General features: G+C 45.8%; 1 protein-coding gene across 1 annotated transcript in view; it reads left to right on the forward strand.

Annotated features, from left to right (window-relative positions):
• Nucleotides 1–307: 307 nt before the first annotated feature.
• MUC2 (mucin 2, oligomeric mucus/gel-forming) overlaps nucleotides 308–24,991 on the forward strand; it is a 64,679-nt gene continuing 39,995 nt past the window's right edge. The window contains exons 1-19 of the mRNA XM_064163995.1: nucleotides 308–377; nucleotides 2,598–2,862; nucleotides 5,426–5,540; nucleotides 7,905–7,995; nucleotides 8,693–8,802; nucleotides 9,513–9,729; nucleotides 10,743–10,868; nucleotides 11,574–11,691; nucleotides 12,635–12,773; nucleotides 13,947–14,057; nucleotides 14,480–14,549; nucleotides 15,461–15,598; nucleotides 16,378–16,542; nucleotides 18,074–18,168; nucleotides 19,737–19,863; nucleotides 20,569–20,824; nucleotides 22,156–22,208; nucleotides 23,252–23,361; nucleotides 24,332–24,483. Of these exons, the coding sequence (XP_064020065.1) occupies nucleotides 308–377; nucleotides 2,598–2,862; nucleotides 5,426–5,540; nucleotides 7,905–7,995; nucleotides 8,693–8,802; nucleotides 9,513–9,729; nucleotides 10,743–10,868; nucleotides 11,574–11,691; nucleotides 12,635–12,773; nucleotides 13,947–14,057; nucleotides 14,480–14,549; nucleotides 15,461–15,598; nucleotides 16,378–16,542; nucleotides 18,074–18,168; nucleotides 19,737–19,863; nucleotides 20,569–20,824; nucleotides 22,156–22,208; nucleotides 23,252–23,361; nucleotides 24,332–24,483 (2,528 nt within the window). The remainder of the gene's footprint in view (nucleotides 378–2,597; nucleotides 2,863–5,425; nucleotides 5,541–7,904; nucleotides 7,996–8,692; nucleotides 8,803–9,512; nucleotides 9,730–10,742; nucleotides 10,869–11,573; nucleotides 11,692–12,634; nucleotides 12,774–13,946; nucleotides 14,058–14,479; nucleotides 14,550–15,460; nucleotides 15,599–16,377; nucleotides 16,543–18,073; nucleotides 18,169–19,736; nucleotides 19,864–20,568; nucleotides 20,825–22,155; nucleotides 22,209–23,251; nucleotides 23,362–24,331; nucleotides 24,484–24,991) is intronic.

Consider the following 24,991-nt stretch of genomic DNA (forward strand, 5'->3'; position numbering starts at 1 on the left):
CTTGGCGTGGCCACTTGAAGGATTTAAAAGCATAGCATTCTGTAGATGAAGCAGAGCAATAAACCTTTTCATGATTACTGAATCAATATTATCCCATTTCCTGTATACTGAATTCCTTCATTTATGGTGAAAAATACCTGCCTGTTTACTTCTTATCTTCTGTAAATACCACACCTATTTTTTTTTTAGCCCTCCTCTTTACTCCTCCCTTTGTATCTCCTCCTCCGTGATAGAATCAATTGCATCAGTGGATATTATATAAAGCAGAGGTTTCAGTGGTGTCCCCAGCTCAGCCACCTTAGCCACCATGGGGCTAAGAGGGGCCAGCCTGTTCCTGCTCTGGCTGGCACTTTGCTCTGCCCACGAAATAAGAAAAGGTAAGCTCTAGAAACTAAATGGCAGTGGAAAAGAGGGGGAGAAGCAAAATGCTCTGAAGGAGGCAGTGGCTTTAAATCAAGCACTGGAGTTAAAGGGTGCCTTCAACTTCTTAATTCCAAATGATGAAGCTACTTAGCTCAGGCAGCATAGGTAGATCCTGCTTTCTTGGGAAAAATTGGTACCTCTGTCTGCTCTATTATTCTCTAGTTTGATGTGCTTGGAACATGCTTCCAGTGTTTCGTTTCTTTTCATGCACTGAGACTTCCTAGGTTTGACAGAAGGCAGCTGTAGGAGTTTGGGTTACAGCAATGAAGAAATTGGATGATTCAGTCTTCTCACTTTGGAGACTCTCTTTGTGGAAAAGGCAAAGGGTGCTGGGGACAAGTTACTGCTGGGCAGATTCCCATTGGACTCCAGAAGGAAATGAGAACAGTCAGACCTTGGAATCAACTCCCAGGGGAAGCAGTGGAGGCCCCTATTCTGGACAGTTTGAAGGCTCAGCTTGGCAGGTGGCTGGGCCAGCTCGTTTCAGCTCCACCATCACCTAGAAAGGTTGGAGCAGCTGATCCTTGCGGTCTCTTCCAGGCTGGCAGTCTGTGATACTTTCTTCAGAAGTGAACGTAGTAACACTGAGCAAAGGCTGCTTTGTCACTCAGGACAGAGCAGGCTTTGAGAGTGGTGCTGGTGAGACCCCACCTGGAGTCTCTGCTGTAAGAGGGATATGGATGTGCCGGAAGGTGTCCAGAGAAGGACCACAAGGGTGATCAAAGGGCTGGAGCTGCTCTGCTCTGAGGAGAGACTGAGGAAATTGAGGATGTTCAGTCTGGAGAGGAGAAAGGTCTGAGGTGGCCTTATTGTGGCTTTCAGTGTCAGAAGGGGGTTACAAGAAAGCTGGGGAGGGACTTTTTAAGATGTCAGGTAGTGATAGGACTGGGGGGAATGGAACAAAGCTAGAAATGGGGAGATTTGGATTGGATGTTAGGAAGTTCTTCACCATGAGGGTGAGGAGAACCTGGAACAGGTTGCCCAGGAGGGTGGTGGAAGTCTCATTCCTGGAGGCGTTTAAGGCCAGGCTGGATGAGGCTGTGGGCAGCCTGATCTAGTGTGAGGTGTCCCTGCCTATGGCAGGGGGGTTGGAAATAGATGATCCTTGTGGTCCCTTCCAACCCTGACTGATTCTGTGATTCTATGATTCCATGACAGTATCAATCCTATGATACTCTAATTTATTATCAGCCTGGTTTGAAGTGTTGAAATGGAGCACTCATGCTGAAAACTACACTTGGAAGAACAAGTGACAAATGTTGTGCAGTGATCAGGTTTTGGGGGTTTGTTCACCTCTAATCTACAGCATCTTGAGAATTATCAACTATTATTTGTTAGTACAAGTGATTGGGGGGGAGGAATATAGGTTTGAGGTTTTGCTCACCTGCAATTTACAGCATCTTGACAATTATTAGATATAACTTGTTAGTACAAGTGGTTGGGAAAGGAAATGCAGGTTTGAGGTTTTGTTCACCTCTAATCCACAGCATCTTGGGAGTTATCAACTATTATTTGTTGGTACAAGTGGCTGGGAAGGGAAACTTCATCTTCTTCACGGACTGTTCTGACCTATCTTCTGACTTTTCTACCTTCTGATTGTTTCTACTCTCTCATAACAGAAGATCACAACTCCTGGTAGGAAAAGAATTCTTCCAAATCGTGCTGTGCACAAATCCTTGCCTAACACTTAGAAACTCTTTGCCCTCCAGAGTAGGAGTAGTACTTCTCTGTTTCCTGGCTCTGTTCCCTTTCCTTTGCATGTTGTAGCAGTTGAGAAAATAGGTCTTAGAAATATTTAGCACTGCTCCAAAATATAATAGTGTGATGCAGAGTAGATTGATGTGCTTGGCAAAGCAGCTCCCTTGCACTGATGCAGCAACTTGCTAATGGTCAGAGGGCTATTTCCTCACCTCACACACACAAGTCCCTTCACCTCAGTGTGAGGGTTATAAAACACATCCAGGTCTTATCAATGTTTGTTTGATGCCTTATTTTCTATCAGAGGCTCACATCTCTTCAGCTTAACAGGCAGACATTTGATTATGCTTGAGACCTATGGAATCATTCTGCACATACTTAGAAGTGATTTCTTCTGTAACATGCAGCACTTGACTTTTCCTGATGCTGGCTTATTTGGGTATTTTTCATACCTTTCTTTTTTTATCACTCCACAGGGAGGACAAGAAACCATGGCCACTCTGTCTGCAGCACTTGGGGGAACCACCATTTCAAAACTTTTGATGGAGACATCTACCAATTCTCTGGCCTTTGCGAGTACAATTTTGCTTCTGACTGCCACAGCTCTTACAAGGAATTCTCTGTCCACATCCAGCGTGCTCTGAACAGCAACAACCACCCTCAGATCCAGTACATTCTGCTGACAATCAAGGACTTCACAGTCTACCTCAGACCAAAAGTGGCTGTGGTGGATGGGAAGATGTAAGTTCCTTTAGTGTCACAGTATTTCAGAGAAGTTTGATGGGAAGGGAAAAGGAGGATTAATTCTTTACACAGCTATCTCTGTATCGTTAAGGTAACTGCTACAAGCACTTCCACAAGCAAACCAAACCAAACCAAAACCAACCAATCAAAAAAAGCTCTTTGAAATCCAGCAGAAAAATTGCTTTGAGGAGGAGCTTTGATGTTAATCATTAATTCTGCAATGGCCCAAGGGATGACCTCGCAGAATTTTCAGGGTTGGAAGGGACCTCAAAAATAAGACAGTTCCAACCCTCCTGCCCTGGGCAGGGACACCTCATACTAGATCAGGTTGTCCAGAACCTCATCCAGCCTGGCCTTAAACACCTCCAGGGATGAGGCTTCCACCACCTCCCTGGGCAACCCACTCCAGGGTCTCACCACTCCCATGGTGAGGAACTTCTTCCTAACATCCAATCTGAATCTCCCCGCTTCTGTTTTTGCTCCATTCTCCCCAGTACCATCCCTACCTGACACACTAAAAAGTTCCTCCCCAGTTTTCTTGTAGTTCCCTTCAGATGCTGGAAGGCCACAATAAGGTCTCCCTGGAACCTTCTCTTCTCCAGACTGAACAACCCCAACTCTCTCAGCCTGTTCTCATAGCAGAGCAGCTCCAGCCCTCCAAGGCAAGCCAGGAAGAGATTTGCATGCAGGAAACAATGCATCTCACGATCTGGATCTGTCACTGCCATAAAATGATTTGTTTTCATTTGTTTTATAGCACTACCTTGAGTTTACCTTAGCAGATGGTTTAGCAAAATCTCAAACATGAGGAAGCATTTCCCTGGGGTCTTATTCTCCTATTTTGTGGCTTAAGAGAGATGTTTTGTTTCCTGATCTTTACAGATAATTCTTCAACATCCAATGGCCGTTCCTCAAGGGAGTATAATAGATGTAACACAGGCTAGAATTTACTGAAGTTTGTATGTGGCAATAGGTAGCTTTACACAGGAAGCTGTAGTGATTTTCATCTCCTGTAACATGGTTGCATAAGGAACTTCTCTGATGCTAATGGTAGGCTAAGAAGCTACTTGCCACCTCTTTCCTGTCATTAGCCTGTCCATTCAGGATATATTTAGATGCTGGAGCAGCTCTGCTATGAGGACAGGCTATGAGAGTTGGGGCTCTGCAGCCTGGAGAAGAGAAGGCTTTGAGGAGACCTTGGAGTGACCTTTCAGTATCTGAAGAGGGCTACAAGAAGGCTGAAGAGTGACTATTGACAAGGTCTTGTAATGGCAGGATGAGCAGTAAGGGGTTTAAACTGGCAGAAGAGAGATTTAAACTGGATGTTAGGAAGAAGCTCTTTGCAGTGAGGGTGGTGAGACACTGGCACAGGTTGTTGAGGAAGGTCATGGCTACTCCCTCCCTGAAGGTGTTTAGGGCCAGGTTGGATGAGATCTTGAGCAACCTGTTCTAGTGGGAGCTGTCCCTGCCTATGGCAGAGGGGTTGGAACCGGCTGAGCTTTGAGGTCCCTTCCAACCTAAACCATTCCGTTATTCTATGATATATGCACTCTGAAGGAACTCATAGCTTTAACCAGGGGAAATTTGGATGGTAGTATGTCTTAGTGTCATTTAACAAGAAGGTTCTTCCTATTACCACCGCAGAACTGGGTTTTGCCCAGAATTCAGCTTTTGCTCTGAAGTTTGGAAGCCCTTGCAATGAAAATCTGTTCAAAGAGAACAGATCACATTCACTTGCTCAGGAATCCTGTCAGGATTCAAAAATTCCTAAGAAAATGCCATGAAGTGATCAAGAAATTCATTCTTGCCCCAGATGGAGAAAGCTCTTTGTTGTATACTCAAGTCTTAAAAAAACCAAGACCTTCATGAAAAGCAAATTTAGAAATAGTTTAAATCATTTTGGTTTTGTTTTTTAAACCAACCTCTTGGGTTTTTGGTTTGGTTTTTGTAGGTAGTGTTTATAGAAACAATAGCTCAGGGTTTTGCTGCATGGGAGGTTTGGTTTTGTTGTAGAGCTTCGTGTCCCATGTTGCTTTTTAAATGGCATATGAGCCATGCTCATCTACAATGTCTATAGCTGTATATATTGTTACTGTCTGCTTGTATGTTGTGCTAAGCTGTGAATATTAACCTTCATTTCTTAACTTCCAACTGTCTGAGTCTTGTCTGGGTGATTTCATAAGAGTGAGGGAGGTGGGTAACTCCCAAGCTATCACACAGACCTTTTGGTAGAGGAAGGCTTCTGCTTAGGTTGTAAATTACTAGTGAGTGTTTGGATGCACCCTGTTAAATCCACAGTGATGACAGACATGAGACATTTAGGCTTCTTTCTTAGTGAACTTTTACCTTTGAGGAAGCTTTGCCTCTGAAATTGCCTTGCAATCCATGTGTCAGAGAGAGGAGATTTTATGCCTCATTAAACCAAGACATCCTTCATAGCTGGGATCAGGGATCCTGAGAGTGGTTTCTCTATTTCTGAAGATCTTTGGCTTGTTACACACATTAGTGTCCCTCCCTTGATGGTTCTGCACTAATGCAAGATCTCTGGTTTTCTTTCTAGTGTGAAGACACCTTACTACAGCTCTGGTTTGTTCATTGAGAGCAGTGACATCTACACCAAGGTCTATGCCAAATTTGGCCTGAGCCTGATTTGGAACCAGGAAGATGCACTGATGGTATGTATGATCCAGGCTGGATGGGGACTTGAGGAGCCTGGTCTAGCAGGAGGTGTCCCTGCCTATGGCAGGAGGATTGGAACTAGATGATCTTCAAGGTCCTTTCCAACTCAAACCAGCCTCAGTCTACACTAGCACTTTTTAATTGATATTTCCTGAACTGTATAGAGTCTTACTGTGTACTGAACACAATCAGAGTTCCAAGCACTATATAGATGCAGAGCATCAGGCTGACTCATCCAACTGACACTCACAGGACCTTATTCTAAACAAAATATCCCTTTCTCTGCAGTGGAATAGAGGTAACAGTAGGGCATGTAGGTGGTCTTAGTCCCAAGAAAGAGAGAAGGAGATTTCTGAGCAATAGCTGATGGCTTTGCTGTATCTCCCACCAATTAATCTGCACTTCCCGTCAAGGAAGAGGACACAGTCTCAATTTGTGCTGGGGGAAGTTTAGGCTGGATGTTAGGAGGAAGTTGTTGGCAGAGAGAGTGATTGGCATTGGAATGTGCTGCCCAGGGAGGTGGTGGAGTGGCCGTGCCTGGAGGTGCTGAAGCCAAGCCTGGCTGGGGCACTTTGTACCATGGTCTGGCTGATTGGCCAGGGCTGGGTGCTGGGTTGGGCTGGCTGAGCTTGGAGCTCTCTTCCAGCCTGCTTGGTTCTGTGATTCTATGATTCTCTTTTAAAGTATTCTCTTCATTGACTTCCTTAATTTATCACAGTATCACTTATCCTAGTAGGGAAAAGAAGAAAAAAAAAGGCTTGTGATGTTAAGAATGTTTTTCTTTTCATCTTTATCACTGTTAAGGATTTTGCCATTAGTGAAGCACAGGAGATTTAGTGATGTGGGGTTTTTTTGGGTCTCTTTTATATCTATATCAGTATCTGCATCTATATCTATGTATAAATAATACACAATAATAGATAAATAATGTACAATATGTTAAAATATATAGCTATATATATAGCATTATATATTTATATATTCTTGTTTATTGTTTATTTTATCTTTTGAAAATTGCTGTTTCCCAAAGAGTTTTAGGTTCACCTCCACTTAACCAATGTCCCTCTTGAGTAAAGGCACAGAGGGACCTAGGGGTACTGGTTGACAGCCAACTGAACATGACCCAGCAGTGTGCCCAGGTGGCCAAAAAGGCCAATGGCATCCTGGCCTGGAACAGGAATAGTGTGGCCAGCAGGACCAGGGAGTTTATTCTGCCCCTGTACTGGTTAAGCTGTACCTTGAGTGCTGTGTCCAGTTCTGGGCCCCTTAGTTTAAGAAAGATGTTGAGGTGCTGAATGTGTCCAGAGAAGGGCAGCAAGGCTGGGGAGGGGCCTGGAGAACAGCCCTGTGAAGAGAGGCTGAGGGAGCTGGGGGTGTGCAGCCTGCAGCAGAGGAGGCTGAGGGCAGACCTCATTGTTGTCTACAACTCTACCTGAAGGAAGGTTGTAGCCAGGTGGGGTTGGGCTCTTCTACAAGGCACCCAGCAACAGAAGAAGGGGACACAGCCTCAAGCTGTGCCAAGGGAAGGTTCAGGCTGGATGTCAGGAAGAATTTCTTCACAGGAAGAGTGATTGGCATGGGAATCGGCTGCCCAGGGAAGTGGTGGCTTCCCCATCCCTGAAGGTGTTTAACTAGAGACTGGATGAGGTATTTAGTGCTATGGGTTAGTTAATTAGAAGGTGTTAGGTGATAGGTTGGACTTGATGATCTCGAAGATCCTTTCCAACCTGGTGTCTCAGAGACACAAATAAATTTGATAGAACCAGTAACAATTTATAGAGTGCCCTTCCCTCTTCTCCCTTCTTTCCCAAAAGAAGGAATTAGATGTAGACAGAGGAAAAGGTAAGCACAGCCAAATAAATCATCTCACTGATTTAGAAGTTACAAAGAAGAAAAGTTTAACAATAAATTAAAAAGGTATCTGAGATAGGGAAGTTACAAAGGTGTAGGGAAGGGAAAACAAGATACAAAATGTGTCAATACAACCAGATTTTGATGGCAATGAGTTTGCCTCGTGAGTGATGGGCATGTGATAAGACAAAGAGAACCAGGAACAGGGTGGTGATGATGGTAAGCAGGGAGGCAGGGAGCACAGAGAGAGAGAGAACAGGAAGTTCCCCTGCTTTTGTGGATCTTTAGACAGGAAGCCCCCTGATGAGCTAACCATCACCTGGTAGTGTTCAAACCCACCCCTGGGGAGGGATCAAGACCACCTAGGGTCAGGTTCAAGGTCACTCCCCCTGGAGGGTTAACCCTGTACATGTGGTTAATTCTGTGTTTCTGTAAATCTCTTTGCTTTGGAATGCCTTCATGCTCCTAATAATTATTTTCTGCCTTTCTTTTTTCTTTCCATTATATAGGTGGAGCTGGACAACAAATTTGCTAACAGTACTTGTGGTCTCTGTGGGGATTACAATGGAATTCCAATCTACAATGAGTTTATCAATGGACGTGAGTCATCCTGAGCAACCTGAAGATGCTTGTGCTCACTGTAGAGGGGTTAACTTGGTGATCTTTGAAGGAGTCTTGCAACCCAAACCAGTCTGTTATTCCATGGTCCTACTCTAATGACATGTGAAAGGCATCACAAGGATCAGTCAATTCCAACTCCCCCTGCTATGGGCAGGGACATCTCGCATTAGATCAGGTTGTCTAGAGCCTCATCCAGCCTGGCCTTAAACACCTCCAGGGATGAGGCTTTCACCACCTCCCTGGGCAACCCATTCCAAGGTCTCATCACCCTCATGGTGAAAAACCTCTTCACTACTTGACAGCCTAAAAAGTCCCTCCCCAGTTTTCTTATAGACCCTCTTCACATCAGATAGTCTGACAATTACTGAGCTTAGGAGCACCACAAGAGAGCCAATTTCAGATGTGGTTGCCCCAGAGTAAACATTATATCCCAGCCTTGTGTTCCTGATCTAAGGCTGTTTTGTTCCAGATGAATCTTCCTGTTATTTTCTCCATAGCACTTCACATTTTTAAGCATTGTTAGACGTAATTCAAAGCAGAGACCTGTGTCTAGCAGGCACATCTGATGCCACAGTAACTGTTTCACTTGGTCAGTAGAGTCCCAGGAACCAGATCCTCCTTGTTGTCAATTTTGGGGCTCAGTAACCTTTCTTTGTAATATTTTTTTCTCTTGTAGATGACAGCTACAACTCAATCACATATGGAAATTTACAGAAGATCAACAAACCCAATGCCAGATGTGAGGATCCTGATGAAACTAAAGCTCTTCCAAGCTGCAATGAGCATGTGAGTGTTCCTGGGGGTGAACTTCACTTGCATAAATGTATGGAGGCATGTGAGGAGCTGGGAAGGCTTTGACCCCTCTGGGGCAAATTGTTGCTCCTTTCTTTCTTGACTAACTGTTGCTGTTCAGGAGGCAATTCATGGCAAGGCAGGAAGCCACACCTTGAGTACTGCATCCAGTTCTGGGCTCCTCAATTCAAGAGAGATGTTGAGGTGCTGAATGTGTCCAGAGAAGGGCAGCAAGGCTGGGGAGGGGGCTGGAACACAGACCTGTGAGGAAAGGCTGAGGGAGCTGGGGGTGTGCAGCCTGCAGAAGAGGAGGCTCAGGGCAGACCTCATTGTTGTCTACAACTCTACCTGAGGGGAGGTTGTAGCCAGGTGGGGTTGGGCTCTTCTACAAGGCAACCAGCAACAGAAGAAGGGGACACAGCCTCAAGCTGTGCCAGGGCAGGTTCAGGCTGGATGTTAGGAAGAAGTTCTTCACAGGAAGAGTGATTGGCACTGGAATGGACTGTCCAGGGCGGTGGTGGATTCCCCATCTCTGGAGGTATTTAACTGGAGACTGGATGAGGCACTTAGTGCCATGGTTTAGTTAGTCAGATGGTGTCAGGTGATAGGTTGGACTTTGTGATCTCAAAGGTCTTTTCCAACCTGATTAATTCTGTGAAGCATGTAGAAGCTGAGATGGTTACAAATCTCCTCTTTCTCCTCAGCGTGATGAGTGTGAGAAGCTGCTGACCTCCTCTGCCTTCTCTGACTGTCTGATACGCCTTAACCTGGAAATGTACATCCAAGCTTGCATGCAGGACAAGTGTGCATGCACGGGAGAAGAAGACTCCTTCTGCCTCTGCAGCACCATCTCGGAGTACTCTCGCCAGTGCTCGCACGCGGGTGGCCGGCCGGGAGAGTGGAGGACACAGAGCTTCTGCCGTAAGCAGCTCGCTGCATCTTACAGAGCATTTCGTGGTTGCAGCACTGAGAAGCATCTAAATCCATTCCTTCTTCACAAAGCTGTGGGCAAACCTTCTGTATTTCGTACCAGTAGTGCAGTGAACTACATAACTGTGGTCCTCCTGATTTCTTCTTTAATAATGGGTTCAGTTTTGGGGACGTTAAGGTGCTGGAGTGGGTTCAGAAAAGGGTAAGACAGCTGGGGAAGGGTTTGGAGAACAGGGCTAGGGAAGAGCAGCTGAGGGGGCTGGGGGTGTTCAGTGTGGAGAAAAGGAGGCTGAGGGGAAACCTTATTGCTCTCTACACTCCCTAAGAGGTTGTGACCTGAGCTAGATTGTATGGTCCTGCTCTGGCAGGGAGGTTGGACTCTTTGGGTCCCTTCCAACCCCTAACATCCTGTGATCCTTTATGAAGCCAGGTGGAGGTTGGGCTCTTCTCCCAAGTATCAAGTGACAGGATGAGAGGAAATAGTCTCAAGTTGCATCAGGGGAGGTTTAGAATAAGCAGTAGGAGAACTTTCTTCCCCTGAATGTTTGTGAAGCCATGGAACAGGCTGCCAAGAGCAGGGGTGAAGTTCTCATCCCTGGTGAGATTTCATAGCTGTGTAGACGTGATCTAGCACCAGACTCGTAGTGTGAGGTTAATGGTTGGACTTGATGATCTTGAAGGATTTTTCCAGCCTGAAGGATTCTGTGATTCTTTTACTACCTTTAGTATTCAGAAATCATTTCCAGCAAAGTAGAAATTCTACTCCCACAAAAAAAAAAATTGTGAGGTCTGATGCTGCAGATGTCTGGGATCATTTGATCTGTTTGAAACCAGAAGAAGAAAATATGGGAATTAGGGAAAGCAGCTGAAAAACAAAGAAACCTTACCAGATGAAGCCTGACTTAGGACATCACTGCCTTGAAGGCTGTAGGGGATATGATCTGTGGTTTCTGAGGAATGCTGCACTTCACCCTCAAATAACTGCTGCTGTCTTGCTCTTTCAGCCAAGACCTGTCCCAAGAACATGATCTACAAAGAAAGCAGCTCCCCCTGCATGGACACTTGCACACACTCAGAAGTCAGCAGCCTTTGTGAGGAACACTACATGGATGGATGTTTCTGCCCTGAAGGCAAGTTGTTAGTCTAGCTCTTGTGGATGGAACAAATCCCAGACAGTGGTGAGGGAGGTCACAAGAGAAATACTAAAAGTAGTCAAATTACATCTTACAAATGAGTACTTCTGCTCATTATTTCCCCTCCTAGGAGGACATAAATGTAAGAGTTTGGTTTTATTCTTAAAGGAATTGACTGATCAATGAATGATTCTATCATCAAATCTTATTAACCCACTGACAGGTGACAGATCTGCTTTTCACTTCTCCACAAATGAAATTCTGCTGATGTGTAGAAAATCCTGCTTTTTAAATTGAATAGCTGAAAGACTTTGTTTTGTCCAGAGAGTGATAAGGAGGGGATGACAATGAGTGACATTCTCAGACTTACTGTCAACCTTGGGGGGGAAAAAAAATATCTATCATAATGTACAGAGTATGCCAAGAGGGCTGAAAATCTAAACATGTAAAATCCTGGCGCTGATCCTGCGTATAAATATTAAGCTTTTCATCTGAGTTTAGTTGATCTCATGGCTAGACTTAGATTTTCTAGGATAAAAGTGTTTCAAATGTGTCTTATATCACACACACACAAAATATAGGAACAGCTTTGATAACCTCAGCCTCTCCTTCCTGTCTCAAGCTAAGACTCTGAGAGTTTCACCTCTGTGGAAATGGCTTACTTCAGAAAGAGCTGAAATAGTTTCCTGTTGTGTTTTACAGGAACTGTGTATGATGATATTACTGAACAAGGCTGCATACCACGCAGCCAGTGCTCCTGCCAGCTCCATGGAAAGCAGTATTCACCTGGACAAAACATCACCAATGAATGTGAAGAATGGTAAGGGTTAGGATTGTTCCTACACCTTGTTTTGAATGAGAGTCAGTGTGTTGCCATCATCCACTTAAGTCTCGGGAGACTTCCTGATGGCATTCTGAGGGTCCTAGTTGATGGGAGGTTTACCATGAGCCAGCAATGTGCACTTGTGGCCAGGAGGGCCAGTGCCATTCTGGGGTGGATTAGAAGGGCTGTGGTTAGTAGGTCAAGATAGGTTCTCCTGCCCCTCTACTATGCCTTGGTGAGGCCGCATCTGGAGTACCCAAGTTCTGGGCCCCTCAGTTCAAGAGGAACATAGAACTGCTTGAGAGTGTCCAATACAGAGCCACAAAGATAACTAAGGGAATAGAACATCTGTCTTACAAGAAGAGACTGAGGGAGCTGGGGCTTGGGGAAGAGGAAACTGAGAGGTGATCTCATCAGTGGTTATCAAGATGTGCAGGTGAGTGCCAGGAGGCTGCAGCCAGGCTCTGCTGGGGGATGCCCAATGCCAGCACAAGGGGCAATGGTGGAAGCTGAGGCAAAGGAAGATGCATGAGAACATGAGGAAGAGTTTTTCCCTTGTGAGGGTGTCAGAACCCTGGAACAAACTGCCCAGGGCGGTTATGGAGTCTCTGTCTATGGAGATATTCAAACCCCACCTGGATGTGTTCCTGTGTGATCTGCTCTGGGTAATCCTTCTCTGAAGGGGGGTAGGACTGGATGAGCTTTGGATGTCATTTCCAGCCCCTGACATTCTGTGATCCTGAACTTAATATTGCATGTCTAAACAATGAGGTTTCTACATAATTTTCTGGTATGTCTGCATGTGGGAGAAAAGAAATCCTCTGGAAGTGGTCACAGCTGAAGCTTTAAAACACCTGTGGAGATCTTTATTGCTAGGTAGAATTCAGTACTTTCAGTGCTCTCAGCTCCATCCCTTTTTGAATTATCTGTCTGTTTGCAGCACCTGCAATTCAGGCAGATGGATGTGCAAAGACTTACCCTGCCCAGGCACTTGCTCAGTGGAAGGAGGGTCACATATTACCACCTTTGATGGGAAGAAATACACCTTCCATGGAGACTGCTACTACGTGTTGGCCAAGGTACTGTGTACTGCAGGGCTCTTCTGTTTGAGGAAACAGAGCTGTGTGAATAAATCTTATGGGTGACTGAAGGAGATGATCTGTTTTAGTGGGAGGTGTCTAAGGTGGGGGGGTGGAACTAGATGACCTTTGAGGTCCTTTCCAACCTAAACCATTCTATGATTCTATGAGCTGGGGATGGTTAGTTCAAAAAGGAGGAGGCTGAGGGAAGACTTCATTGCTGTTTATAGCTACCTGAAGGGACATTGAGGAGAAGCTGCTGCTGATCTCTTCTCACATGTAATTGGAGGCAGAACAAGGGGGAATGGCCTCAAGCTGAGGGAGGCCATGCAGCTGAGCTGAATTCCCTCCAAGCTGAGGAGAGTCAGATTGGACATTAGGAAAAAGTTTTTCCACAGAGAGAGTGGTCAGGGACTGGAATGAGCTGCCCAAGGAGGTGGTGGAGTCACCCACGCTGGATGTGTTTAAAGGTCGTTTGGATGTGGTGCTTGGGGATATGGTTTAAGGTTAATCTTGTAGAGTAGGGTTCTAGGTTGGACTTGGTGATCCTGAGAGGCTTTTCCAGCCTGGATGTTTCTGTGATTCTGTGTGCTGATATATAAGAGCTGTCAGTGTTGCTTTATTCCATCTATCTTGGATGAGGCAAACAGACATGCTGACAGCTGTGCTGACAAATTCAGGATGGGCTGAGGTCCCTAGCAGGGAGCTGGGAACTTACTGTGATGGGTGGTTAACTTGGACAGTAGACTACACACGTTGAAATCGTCCAAGTGGAGTTCTTCATGTTTATGGATCTCTCTAGATGCATGGATAGGTAGACTGCAAAGTCTGGCACTTATCAGGACTGGAAGCTCTCAGTCAGATCTGCAACAGCTGTTTCTGGGTGTCAAAGTCAGCTAGAGAAAGGAGCCAAGCAGCTATTTCATTCATCATTCCCCACAGCACCTGGTACTGGCACGCCCAGTTGCCTGGCATAACTCTTGTTGGAGCAGAAACCTTTTCAGCTGAGTTTGAAAGATGGTTCAGCTTGCAGAGCCAGTGCTGCAAGGGTGGTCTTAGGAGCTCAGTTCTGCAGTAATTGATATTGCAAAGGATGCCTTCAGCCGTTGTTTTGGAAGTCATCTTGTGAATCTCTGCTTGGACTAATGGCCATTTATTTCCCTACGACCCTAGGGTGCTGCAAATGACAGTCATGCACTGCTGGCAGAGCTGGCTCCCTGTGGCTCCACAGACAGGCAGACATGTTTGAAGACCGTGGTGCTGTTGGCAGATCACAAAAAAAATGTAAGTCTTCTGTGGGCTCTGCTAGGAGTGTTCAAAGATGCCATCGCCCCTTCCTTGTGGAGCAATAACTGCCTCATCTGGGGCGCTCTTGTGGATAGACAAAGCTGAAAAACAGCTCTGATTTCTGCCTCGAGAACTCAAAACAGACCTGAACTGAACAAAAGATGGGATTCAAATTACCTGACATGTCCTTCTGTGCTGTATGATTATTCTCACTATATTCCAGGCTGGCTGGAATTAAGAGTAACTTTCTTCCTGCCTTCACACTATTGATTTTATTTAGATCTAATTTTATAGATCTGAGTTGCACTGAGGAAGGATCCCACCCTAGCAATCATCTTCTCTCTTTAATTATTCTATTTTTATGAGTATTTTTATTCTCAGTGCCTGGAACTTCCTTGACTCTGTTTGTTGTTTTCCAGGTGGTGGTTTTCAGACCTGATGGCAGTGTGTTACTGAATGACATGACAGTGAATGTGCCTCATGTGTCAGGTAAGGGACAGTGTGTGCCATGTGCCCTACTTCTCCTGAGGGGAATAGCAGCAATAAGACAAGGAGCAGCAGCTGCAAACTGGAAGATAGAAGGTTTCACCTCAACATGAGGAGAAACTTCTTTAAAATAAGGGTGACAGAGCCCTGGAACAGGCTGCTCAGGGCTGGTTATGGAGTCTCCTTCTCTGGAGACTTTCAAAACCCACCTGGATGCATTCCTGTTTGGACTACTTGGGGTGATCCTACTTTGGCAGGTGGATTGGACTGGATGGTCTCTGGAGGTCCCTTCTCTACAGTTCTGTGATTCTGTGAAATGCATTGGCAGAAAATCTTCATTTGGTTCTGATTCCAGAGATGAGTGGTCAGAGTTAATCAGTGTGTTAAGGTAGTGGCTCATCACTACCTTAACACAGTATTGTGTCTATCTTAACCAGTATTGTGTCTAGTTGGCCTGTGGCTTCTAGGGAGAAAAATTATTAATATGATCCTGATATCAGAGTCTTCTGGCAGATGATAATTCTGAATCTAATAAGATACCTGAAGGGAGGTTGTAGCCAGGTGGGGTTGGGCTCTTCTGCTGGGCAATGAAGGACAGAACAAGGGGCCACAACCTCAAGCTGCACTAGGGCAGGTTCAGGCTGGATGTTAAGAAGAAGTTTTTTCACAGCAAGAGTGATTGGCATTGGAATGGGCTGCCCAGGGAGATGGTGGAGTCCCCATCTATAGAGGTGTTTCAAACGAAACTGGATGAGGCATTTAGTGCCATGGATTAATGAATTAGAAAGTGTTGGGTGATAGGTTGGACTTGATGATCCTAGAGGTCTTTTCCATCCTGCTGGTTTCTGTGATTCTGTGTTTCAGTCTGTAGCCCATGTGTGTGTTTACTGCACAGTGCATGTTCTGTTTTCCAGCCAGCTTCTCCGTGTTCAAGCCATCTTCCTACTACCTCGTTGTACAAACTGCTGGTGGGCTGCAGCTGCAGATCCAACTGTCTCCAGTCATGCAGCTCTTTGTGACTGTGGATCAGTCTGTCCAAGGAAAGCTCCAAGGCAAGTGTCTCTTTGAATAGGAAGCAAAGCCATGCTGCTTCTCAGCTGAACACTCATGTATTCTTTGCACAGGGGATAATTTGTGCTGCTCATGGATCCAGGAGGAGGGAACTAAAAGGAGAAACTGAAAAGACTGAAAGAGAATTGACTTGGGCAAACTAGAAATGCATTTTTATTATTTCATATAATAGTAACTTATCAGTTTGCTGCTAGTATAGGCTGGATATTAGGAAGAAGTTCTTCCCAGAGAGGATGATTTGCCATTGGAATGGGCTGCCTAGGGACGTGGTGGAGTTGTTGTCCATGGAAATGTCCAAGAAGAGATTGGATGGGGCACTTAAGTGCTGTGGTCTAGTTGATTGGCTAGGGCTGGGTGCTAGGTTGCACTGGATGAGCTTGGAGGCCTCTTCCAACCTATGATTCTAAGACTGCAGTACTAGACTGTTCTCTGCTTCTGTGTTCAGTTTATTTTCCAACTATCCACAAACCCAGAATCTTAGTGCATTTTGTGGATTTAATATCATCAGAAAGCGTTAAAAAATACAGAGTAGGGTTGTGATCTCCTGAGGCAGAGACATCTTCATGAAGCCTGATTTCAAGAGGTTCAAGACTTAAGGTTCCTGAATCTTCAGTACTAAGAGTCACATTAGTACTGAGATGGAATGATCAGCTGTATGAAATTCCTTTTTGGAATGCTGTGATCACTTGAAGTTTGACCTTTTAGAATAAGAATGAGTAATAAACAGGTGATTTTTTTTTCTCCCTTTCTTTTCCAATAGGTCTTTGTGGAAACTTTAATGGAATGGAAGGTGACGACTTCAAAACAAGCAGTGGGCTGGTGGAAGCTACAGGCTCTTCCTTTGCTAACACATGGAAAGCTCAGTCCATCTGTGCAGACCAGGCAGAAAAGCTGGAAGACCCTTGCAGCCTCAGCATTGAGAGTGGTGAGTACACTGAGAAGGCAGAGGGTTGGCTTCCTCCAGAAGGAGCAGTGTTTGCTGTGTATTGCTGCAAGAGGATGGCAGGAGTTGTAGTGTGCCCTTGAAGTGGTTTTGGCTGTCAAATGAGTAACTTCTGCTTGTGCATGTACATCATATTGAGTGAAAGTTTAGGAGTGACTGCAGAGGAATCAGCCCTGTGAAGAGAGGCTGAGGGACCTGGGGATGTTTGGTCTGATGAAGAGAAGACTTAGAGGGGTTCTAATCAATGTTTGTAAATATCTAGGGGCTGAGGGTCAAGAGGGAGGGAGCAAACTCTTCTCACTTGTGCCCTGGGACAGGGCAAGGGGCAATGTGTACAAACTGCAGCACAGGAGGTTCACCTCAACATGAGGAAGAACTTTAGTGTAAGGGTCCTTGGCACAGGCTGACCAGAGAGGTTGTGGAGTCTCCTTTTCTGGAGACTTTCCAACCCTGTCTGGATGTGCTCTGGTGCAACCTGCACTAGATTCTATGATCCTGCTCTGGCAAGGGGATTTGGACTTCATGATTTCTGGAGGTCCTTTCCAACCCCTGAAGTTCTGTGATCCTGTGAATCCTGAGCTGGGAGAAAGGGAAACAAGGCCATTAAGATTGTATTCTCTGCAAAAGTAGCTTGTATTTGCTAGTGCAATCCCTCTGTTTAACTTAACTTCATGGTCCTCAGGTGGAAATAGCTCTCACAATTCCACCTAGGCAAGCTGCAGCAGTAAGATAAGATTTTTGATGTTATGGTTGCACATCTAGTGCTAGATAACTGAAGCAGAGACGTTAAGAAGAGTGTGGCCAGCAGGTGGAGGGAGGTTCTCCTCCTCTACTCTGCCCTGCTGAGACTACATCTGGAGTACTGAGTCTGATTCTGGGATCCCCAGTTCAAGAAAAACAGGGAACTGCTAGAGTCCAGTAGAGGCTACAATGCTGCTGAGGGACCTGGAGCAACTCTGTGAGGAGCAAAGGCTGAGAGCCTGCAGAAGAGCAGCCCCAGAGGGCATCTGAGCAATGCTCAGCAGCAGATAAGGGACCTGTGCAGGGCAAGAGGCTGGGACCAGACTCTTGTCAGTGGTTCCCAGGGACAGGACAAGGGTCAATGGGCACAAACTGGAACTCAGGAGGTTCCATCTGAGCAGGGAGGAAACCTTTGCTGTGGGGATTCTCGAGCCTTGAAGCAGGCTGTCCAGGGTGACTGTGGAGCCTTCTTCTCTGGAGAGCTTCCAGCCCCACCTGGCCATTGTGCTCCTGGGCAAGCTGTGGATGCCTTGCTTCAGTAGGAGGGCTGTACTGGGATGACCTCCAGAGGTGCCTTCCAACCCCACTATGCTGGGGTTGTGTTACACACAAACAGTGATTACCTGTGGTTTTTAACCTCCCCAAAGTGCACACAATCCTCTCATTTGTATTTGCTGCATTGCTTTTACATGACAACATAAGCAGCCTTGGCACAAGGAGACTGTGGAAGGCACATAATGATACTAATGCCATTTCTGCCTTTTTTTTCCAGCAAATTATGCTGAGCATTGGTGTTCTTTGTTAAAAAAATCAGATGGGCCTTTTGCAAGATGCCATGAAGCTGTTGATCCTTCTGAATACTACAAGGTATGGTAACCTTGCCCTCTTTTTAATACTGCTTCATTTCCCATGGATGGATACAGATATTTATCATCATCCAAACATGAGACATTACTGAGTAGCTTCCCCACAAATGCTGGTGAAGTTTTTGCAGTGATTAAGTGAGGCAGCAGAGCTTGCACCCAACGTATCTCCTATGGTGAGATTCTTATGGAGAGCTGCTGAAAAAGGTGGCAAATTTGCTGTTCTCCTTATGCTTTGCATTTAAGGTACTTGCTTGTTGAATTGGGCATTTGAACTGGAAAGCAACACAGAATCACAGAAACATTCAGGCTGGAGAAGCACCTCAGGATCACCAAGTCCAACCATTATCCCTACTCTACAAGCCTCACCCTAAACCATATCTCCAGCCAAATGACTTTTAAACACATCCAGGGTTGGTGACTCCACCACCTCCCTGGGCAGCACATTACAATTCCTGATGAATCTTGCTAGGAAAAATGTTTCCTAACGTCCAGTCTAAACCTACCCAGACACAACTTGAGGCCATTTCCTCTTCTTCTATCACTAATTACCTGATAGAAGAGACCAGCACCACCCTCTCCACCAGGACCTTTCAGGTAGCTGTAGACAGCCATGAGGTCTCCCCTCAGCCTCCTCTTCCTCAAACTAACCATCCCCAGCTCCTTCAGTTGCTTCTTATAAGATCTATTCTCCAGGCCCTTCCCCAGCTTCATTGCCCTCCTCTGCAGTGGCTCCATCACCTTCACATCTCTCTTGTATTGAAGTGCCCAAAACTGAACACAACACTCAAAGTGTGGCCTCACCAGAGCTGAGTCCAAGGGGATAATCACCTCAATGCTCTGGCTGCACAGAGCATTTCTAATCCCAGCCAGGATGCCACTGGCTTTCTTTGCCAGCTGGGCACACTGCTGCCTCATATTCAGTTGCTTGAAAGATTGAGAAGAGTCAAGAGTTGCAGGTGTGCAGGGAAAATTTGAATCTATCCTTACACATTAGTTGCTATTAAGCCAGCAAATGATCAAAGTAAATACTGAGTGTCCTGCATTGGCTGGAATGTCACACCAAATATTTTATGTGCCAGAATCTCCATGGTTCCTTCTACCCCTTGTGCTCATCACTGCTGAGCAGTAAGAGAGGCTTACCTGTACAGAAAAGAAATTGCCAAGCCTTTGCCCATACCTGGAGCTCAGTCTGAGCTTCAGGGTTATGAAGATCTTCATAGACCTGGTTGATGTTTTGCTGTTATGCTTTGGGGGCTTATGGACCTCTGCATTTCTAAGTTGTAACTGAGGATGCTACCCAAACCTTTTAAGAAAGGTATTCCTACGAGGCTACCTACCTTTTAAGAGTCCAGGAGGCTTGGTTTAGGCTAGGATAAGCATCCAAACATATTCCTTGTGGCTGACATGAAGCACCATTTTGTTTCTGGTCTATTCCTTCCACTGTTCTCCAGTTGTGAGAATTACTGTTAAAAACAGCAGAAAAAAGGAGCCAGGGTATTTCATAGCAAGCGAGCTGCAGCTGCTTGTTGGTTTCCTGTGAGCTTACTGAGCCTCTCTTTCTTTCTCCAGAAATGTAAATATGACACCTGCCTCTGTGAAGACAACGAGGAGTGCCTTTGTGCTGCCCTGTCCTCTTACTCAAGAGCCTGTGCTTTCAAAGGCATCATACTGGGAGGCTGGAGAGACACAGTCTGCAGTAAGTAGTGGATCTGTAGTCCTCATGGAGCAAATTAGCACATTAGGATAGTTTTTTTTCCCTGCCAAGAGTGGTCAGAGATTGGAATGAGCTGCCCAGGGAGGTGGTGGAATCACCAATCCTGGATCTGTTTAAAGGTGACTTGGATGTGGTGCTTGGGGATATGGTTTAAGGTGAACCTTGTAGAGTAGGGTTATAGGTTGGGTTTGGTGATCCTGAGGGGCTTTTCCACTCTGAATGTTCCTGTGATTCTTTAATAGCAGTGATAAAGAAGTCTTCAGCTGATGAATGAGATTAAGCTCACATCACTTGTGATAAAAGCTGAAACCAAAGAGACTGACAGAGAATTGTCTCAGGCAAACTAGAAATGCATTTTTATTGTTTCATATTGTAGTGACCTATCAGTTTGCTGCCAGTATCTGATGAGACTGTAGTGCTAGACTGTTCTCTGCTTCTGTGTTCAGTTCATTTCCTAACTATCCACAAAACCAGAATTTTAGTGCATTTGGGGGATTTAATATCATCAGAAAGCATTATAAAATCCAGGGTAGGGTTGTGATCTCCTGAGGCAGAGTGTACTTGAATAGCAATCTCAGTAAGCATTTTTACCATTACATGCTGCACAGTCCAAGAAGGTAACCCAGAAATATCAAGGCTCAATCCTGCATCCTTTACTTATCAGGTTTCTTTGTTCTTCTCCTCCAGCTCGTGAAGTCTCTGCCTGCCCAGGAAACCAAATCTTCCTTTACAACCTGACCCTGTGCCAGCAAACCTGCCGCTCCCTGGCTGATGGAGAAAAGTATTGCCCACAAGATTTCCCTCCCATGGATGGCTGTGGCTGCCCCTACAATACCTACCTGGACAACCATGATGCCTGTGTGCCTGTCTCCAAATGCCCCTGCTACTACAAGGGAACATACCTGGAACCAGGGGAATATGTCACAAAGGATGGAGAGCGTTGGTATGTCCTTCTCCAGGGATAAAAGCCCCCCTGAGAACTTCCTTGTTAGGTGCAAGCTGATCAGAGTTGTTTTGGTGCTTTGAGTGTGTGTAAGATGTCCCCAAGATGCTGAGCAAATGCAGGGTAATTAATTACTGCCTGAGAAGTGCAGCTTTGTTTTTGGGGGGTGAATGCCAGCATTCATTCCGAAACTGCACCATGGACAAGGCTTTGTTGAGCAGAGGGGTAGGAGGAAGAGACAAGGCTGTCATACAATCATGGAATGGCTTAGATTGGAAGGGACCTTAGAGATCATCTTCTCCAACCTCTCTGCCATGGCCAGGGATGACTTTCAGCTAGACTTGGCTGCTCAAGGCCTCACCCAACTTGAATACCCCCAGGAAAGAGGCATCCACGACCTCCTTGGACAGCCCATTCCAGGGTCTCACCACCCTCATGGTGAAGAACTTCTTCCAAACATCCAGTCTGAATCTCCCCGTTTCTAGCTTTGTTCCATTCCCCCCAGTCCTCACTACATGACAGCCTAAAATGTCCCTCTACAGCTTTCTTGTAGTTCCCTTCAGATACTGGAAGGCCACAATAAGGTCTCCTCAGAGCCTTTTTCTCTCCAGACTGAACAGCCCCAACTCCCTCAGTCTCCTCATAGCAGAGGTGCTCCAGCCCTCTGGTCATTCTCATGGCCCTTCTCTGGACACCTTTGAGCACATCCATATCTTTCTTACAATAGGGAATCATCAGTGCAAACTGTAAAACATCTTCTCAGGGGCACACAGGCTAAAAAAAGCTGCACAAGAAAGGTTGATGAGGTGCTGGAACAGGCTGCCCAGGGAAGTTGTGGATGGTCCCCTCATTGAAGGTGTTCAAGGCCAGGTTGGATGAGGCCTTGAGCAACCTGAGCTAGTGAGAATTGGCAGGGGGTTGGAGCAAGTGACCTTTAAAGTCACTTCCAACCCAAACTATTCTATGAATCTATGGCCATGAGTAGAATAGATAGGAGAATATTCTATTATCCATTTCACTTAAAGCATGACATTAAGGCTTAACAGAATAACATTGTTCCTTAACACATAACCTTTCTGTGGATCCTGCCTAAAATCCTGCCACTGGACCTCTTAACCATACAAAGAATTACATTTCACTGTGAAATACAAAAGGAAATGAAAACTAAATCACTGCAGAGACTGGGATCCATCTCCCTGATCTCCTCTCACAGTTCACCTTGAGCTATCAGTAGAAGTTATGCAGGATGCCTCTGATAAATCCTCTCCAATTTATGCTGATGAATCCTTAGATTTAAATTCCTTTCTTTTTTCTTCCCCTCTCCCCTCCAGTGTTTGCCGAAATGCAAGGGTCCAGTGCACTTCAGTGAAACTGAGAACAAAAAGTAAGTGCCATTTGATACACTAAGTCCTTAGAAACCCATAGCCCAGCTCCACCCTAACTGATCCTTTCCATTTGCTTCCTCCACGGTTTAGGTTGGATTGGTTTTGTTATTTAACCGAACCATTTCTTTCTGTGTTTTCATTTCATTCTGTCTTCACTGAGCCTTGCTTTTCCCTAAGAGGAGATAACACCTCAAGATTCCTGTCTTGGTCACTTCCACCTATCACACTCTGCTAGTTTGAGACAGAATATTTTTGTGAGAGGAATTAGATGCTAGGCTGTGAAAGGGAAACAGTGCTGATGTCTGCTGCACTCATAGGCTTGCTGAGATGTATAAAACCAAGATGTGCTAGTTTGAGCCTAGCTGGGATATTTTAGTGAGAGGAATTAGAAGATAGGGTGTGAAAAGGAACCAATGCTGATGTCTGCTGCACTCATAGGCTTGCTGAGATGTATAAAACCAAGATGTGCTAGTTTGAGCCTAGCTGGGATATTTTAGTGAGAGGAATTAGAAGATAGGGTGTGAAAGAACCAATGCTGATGTCTGCTGCACTCATAGGCTTGCTGAGATGTATAAAACCAAGAACACAAACACAGATAACAGAGTTGCTGTGTGTTTTTGGCTGCCTGTACTTATCTCCCTAACCTGCTGTCTGTGTAACTAATTCTTCTGCTTCCTAACCCCCCTGGCCAACCCTCCAAACTCACCTTGAATGTAAGGCAAAGTCTGAGATAATGTAGAGGGGTGGAAAGGAGGTGGAAGTGTGGTTGGGAGCCCCTCCTGGAGACTGATTTCTGGGAGGGCTGCTGTGTTTCTGTATTGCCTTTAACTTGCCTATTTCTGTCTATACTGTAGCTATCTGCTTGTATCTTGTGCTAAGCTGTAAACATCAAGCTTCGTTTCTCAACTTCCAACTGGCTGAGTCTAGTCTGGGTGATTTCATAAGAGTGGGGGAGATGGGTAACTCCCAAACCATCACACACACACACACACATTTCCTTTGCCTTTTCTTGGTCCATCTAATCCCACAATGTACCTTTCAGGTCTAACAGAATGTTCTTCTGCGAAGACCTACTTTGACTGCAGCGCATCCTTGAACGGGACTTCCCAAACGCCTGTACAGCTGAGATGCCATTCTCCTGACACTGAAGAGGTATGTATTCCATTTTGTTCTCTTCCACCTTGTAGTGACAATAAGGGTGTGGCAAGAGAGGATTTTTTTTTCCCAATCAATATAGTTTATTCATTTTGATATTCAGGAATCTTGCTACTGGCCACAATTTTAGGTAATAATAGGTGGAGTCCCTCAGGGAGCAGTCCTGGGACCAGTCTTGTTCAACATCTTTGTGGGTGCCATGGACAGAGGCATTGAGGGCAGCCTCAGCAAGTTTGCTGACCACGCCAAGCTGTGTGGTGCAGCAGACAGGCTGGAGGGAAGGGATCCATCCAGAGGGACCTGGACAGGCTGCAGAAGGCAATCCCAAGCACAAATCCAGGCTGGGCAGTGAGTGGCTGGAGAGCAGCCCTGAGGAGAGGGACTTGGGAGTGCTGGTAGATGAGAAGCTCAACAGGAGCCAGCAGCGTGCACTTGCAGCCCAGTGTGGCCAGCAGGGTGAGGGAGGTGATTCTTCCCCTCTACTCTGCTCTGGTGAGACCCCACCTGGAGTACTGCACCCAGTTCTGGAGCCCATATTACAAGAAGGATGTGGACGTGCTGGGGTGTGTCCATAGAAGGGCCACGAGGATGCTCAGAGGGCTGCAGCAAAAAGGCTGGGGAGAGACTTTTTAGACTCTCAGGGAGTGACAGGTCTGGGGGGAATAGAGCAAAGCTGGAGATGGGGAGAGTCAGACTGGACATGAGGAGGAAGTTCTGCACCATGAGAGTGGGGAGATCCTGGAATGGGTTGCCTAGTGAGGTGGTTGAGGCCCCATGGCTGGAGATGTTTAAGGCCAGGCTGGATGAGGCTGTGGCCACCCTGATCTAGGGTAGGGCATCCCTGCCCATGGCGGGGGGGATGGGAACTAGATGATCCTTGTAGTCCCTTCCAACCCTGGTTGATTCTATGATTCTAAAGTGCAGTGCTTCATCCATAAAGTGGCCATTCCTGCTTCTGTCCCCATAGTTCCAGGCAGAGTGTGTCCCGGGATGCGTGTGCCCTGCGGGTCTGTACGATGATGGGAGAGGAGGCTGTGTGGAGCAGAAGGACTGTCCATGCCCTCATAACAACCAGTGGTATTCTTCTGGACAGAAGATAAAAGTGGGCTGCAACACCTGGTGAGCTGCAACTTTCTGTTCTCTTCCAGAATAGATCATACTCAGTACGTAACAATAGCCATATCCAGGCCTGTGTTCTGTGCAGGCTGTGATAGCTACAAGTAGTAACTTTGGGGTTTAGGTCTTTTTCTTTTTTTTTTTTTTTGCTGTCTGAGAAAATCTGACTTTAATAAAAGTATTGCCTTTTGGGGGGAGGGAGGTGGAGTTTTTTTCTGTTTGTTTGGGGTGTTTTGTTGGTTTTTTTTTGTTTATTTGTTTTCTCTCTGAGGAAATCTTTCAAAGCCTGTCTGGGTGCATTCCTCTGTGATCTGTGCTAGACTGTGGGGTCCTGCTCTGGCAGGAGGGTTGGAGTCAATGATCTCCTTGGGTCCATTTCAACCCCTAATATCCTGTGATCCAGCCCCACCATGTACTGCTTGAACATCTCACAGTCAACATCCCCTCTAAGTGATGGCTTCAGGCAACTCCAAACTGTCCCCAGACATTACAGGTCACAGAGTAATCCTTG

The sequence above is a fragment of the Pogoniulus pusillus genome, chromosome 24 (genome assembly GCF_015220805.1).
Source record: "Pogoniulus pusillus isolate bPogPus1 chromosome 24, bPogPus1.pri, whole genome shotgun sequence".
In the NCBI taxonomy this organism is placed as follows: Eukaryota; Metazoa; Chordata; class Aves; order Piciformes; family Lybiidae; genus Pogoniulus; species Pogoniulus pusillus.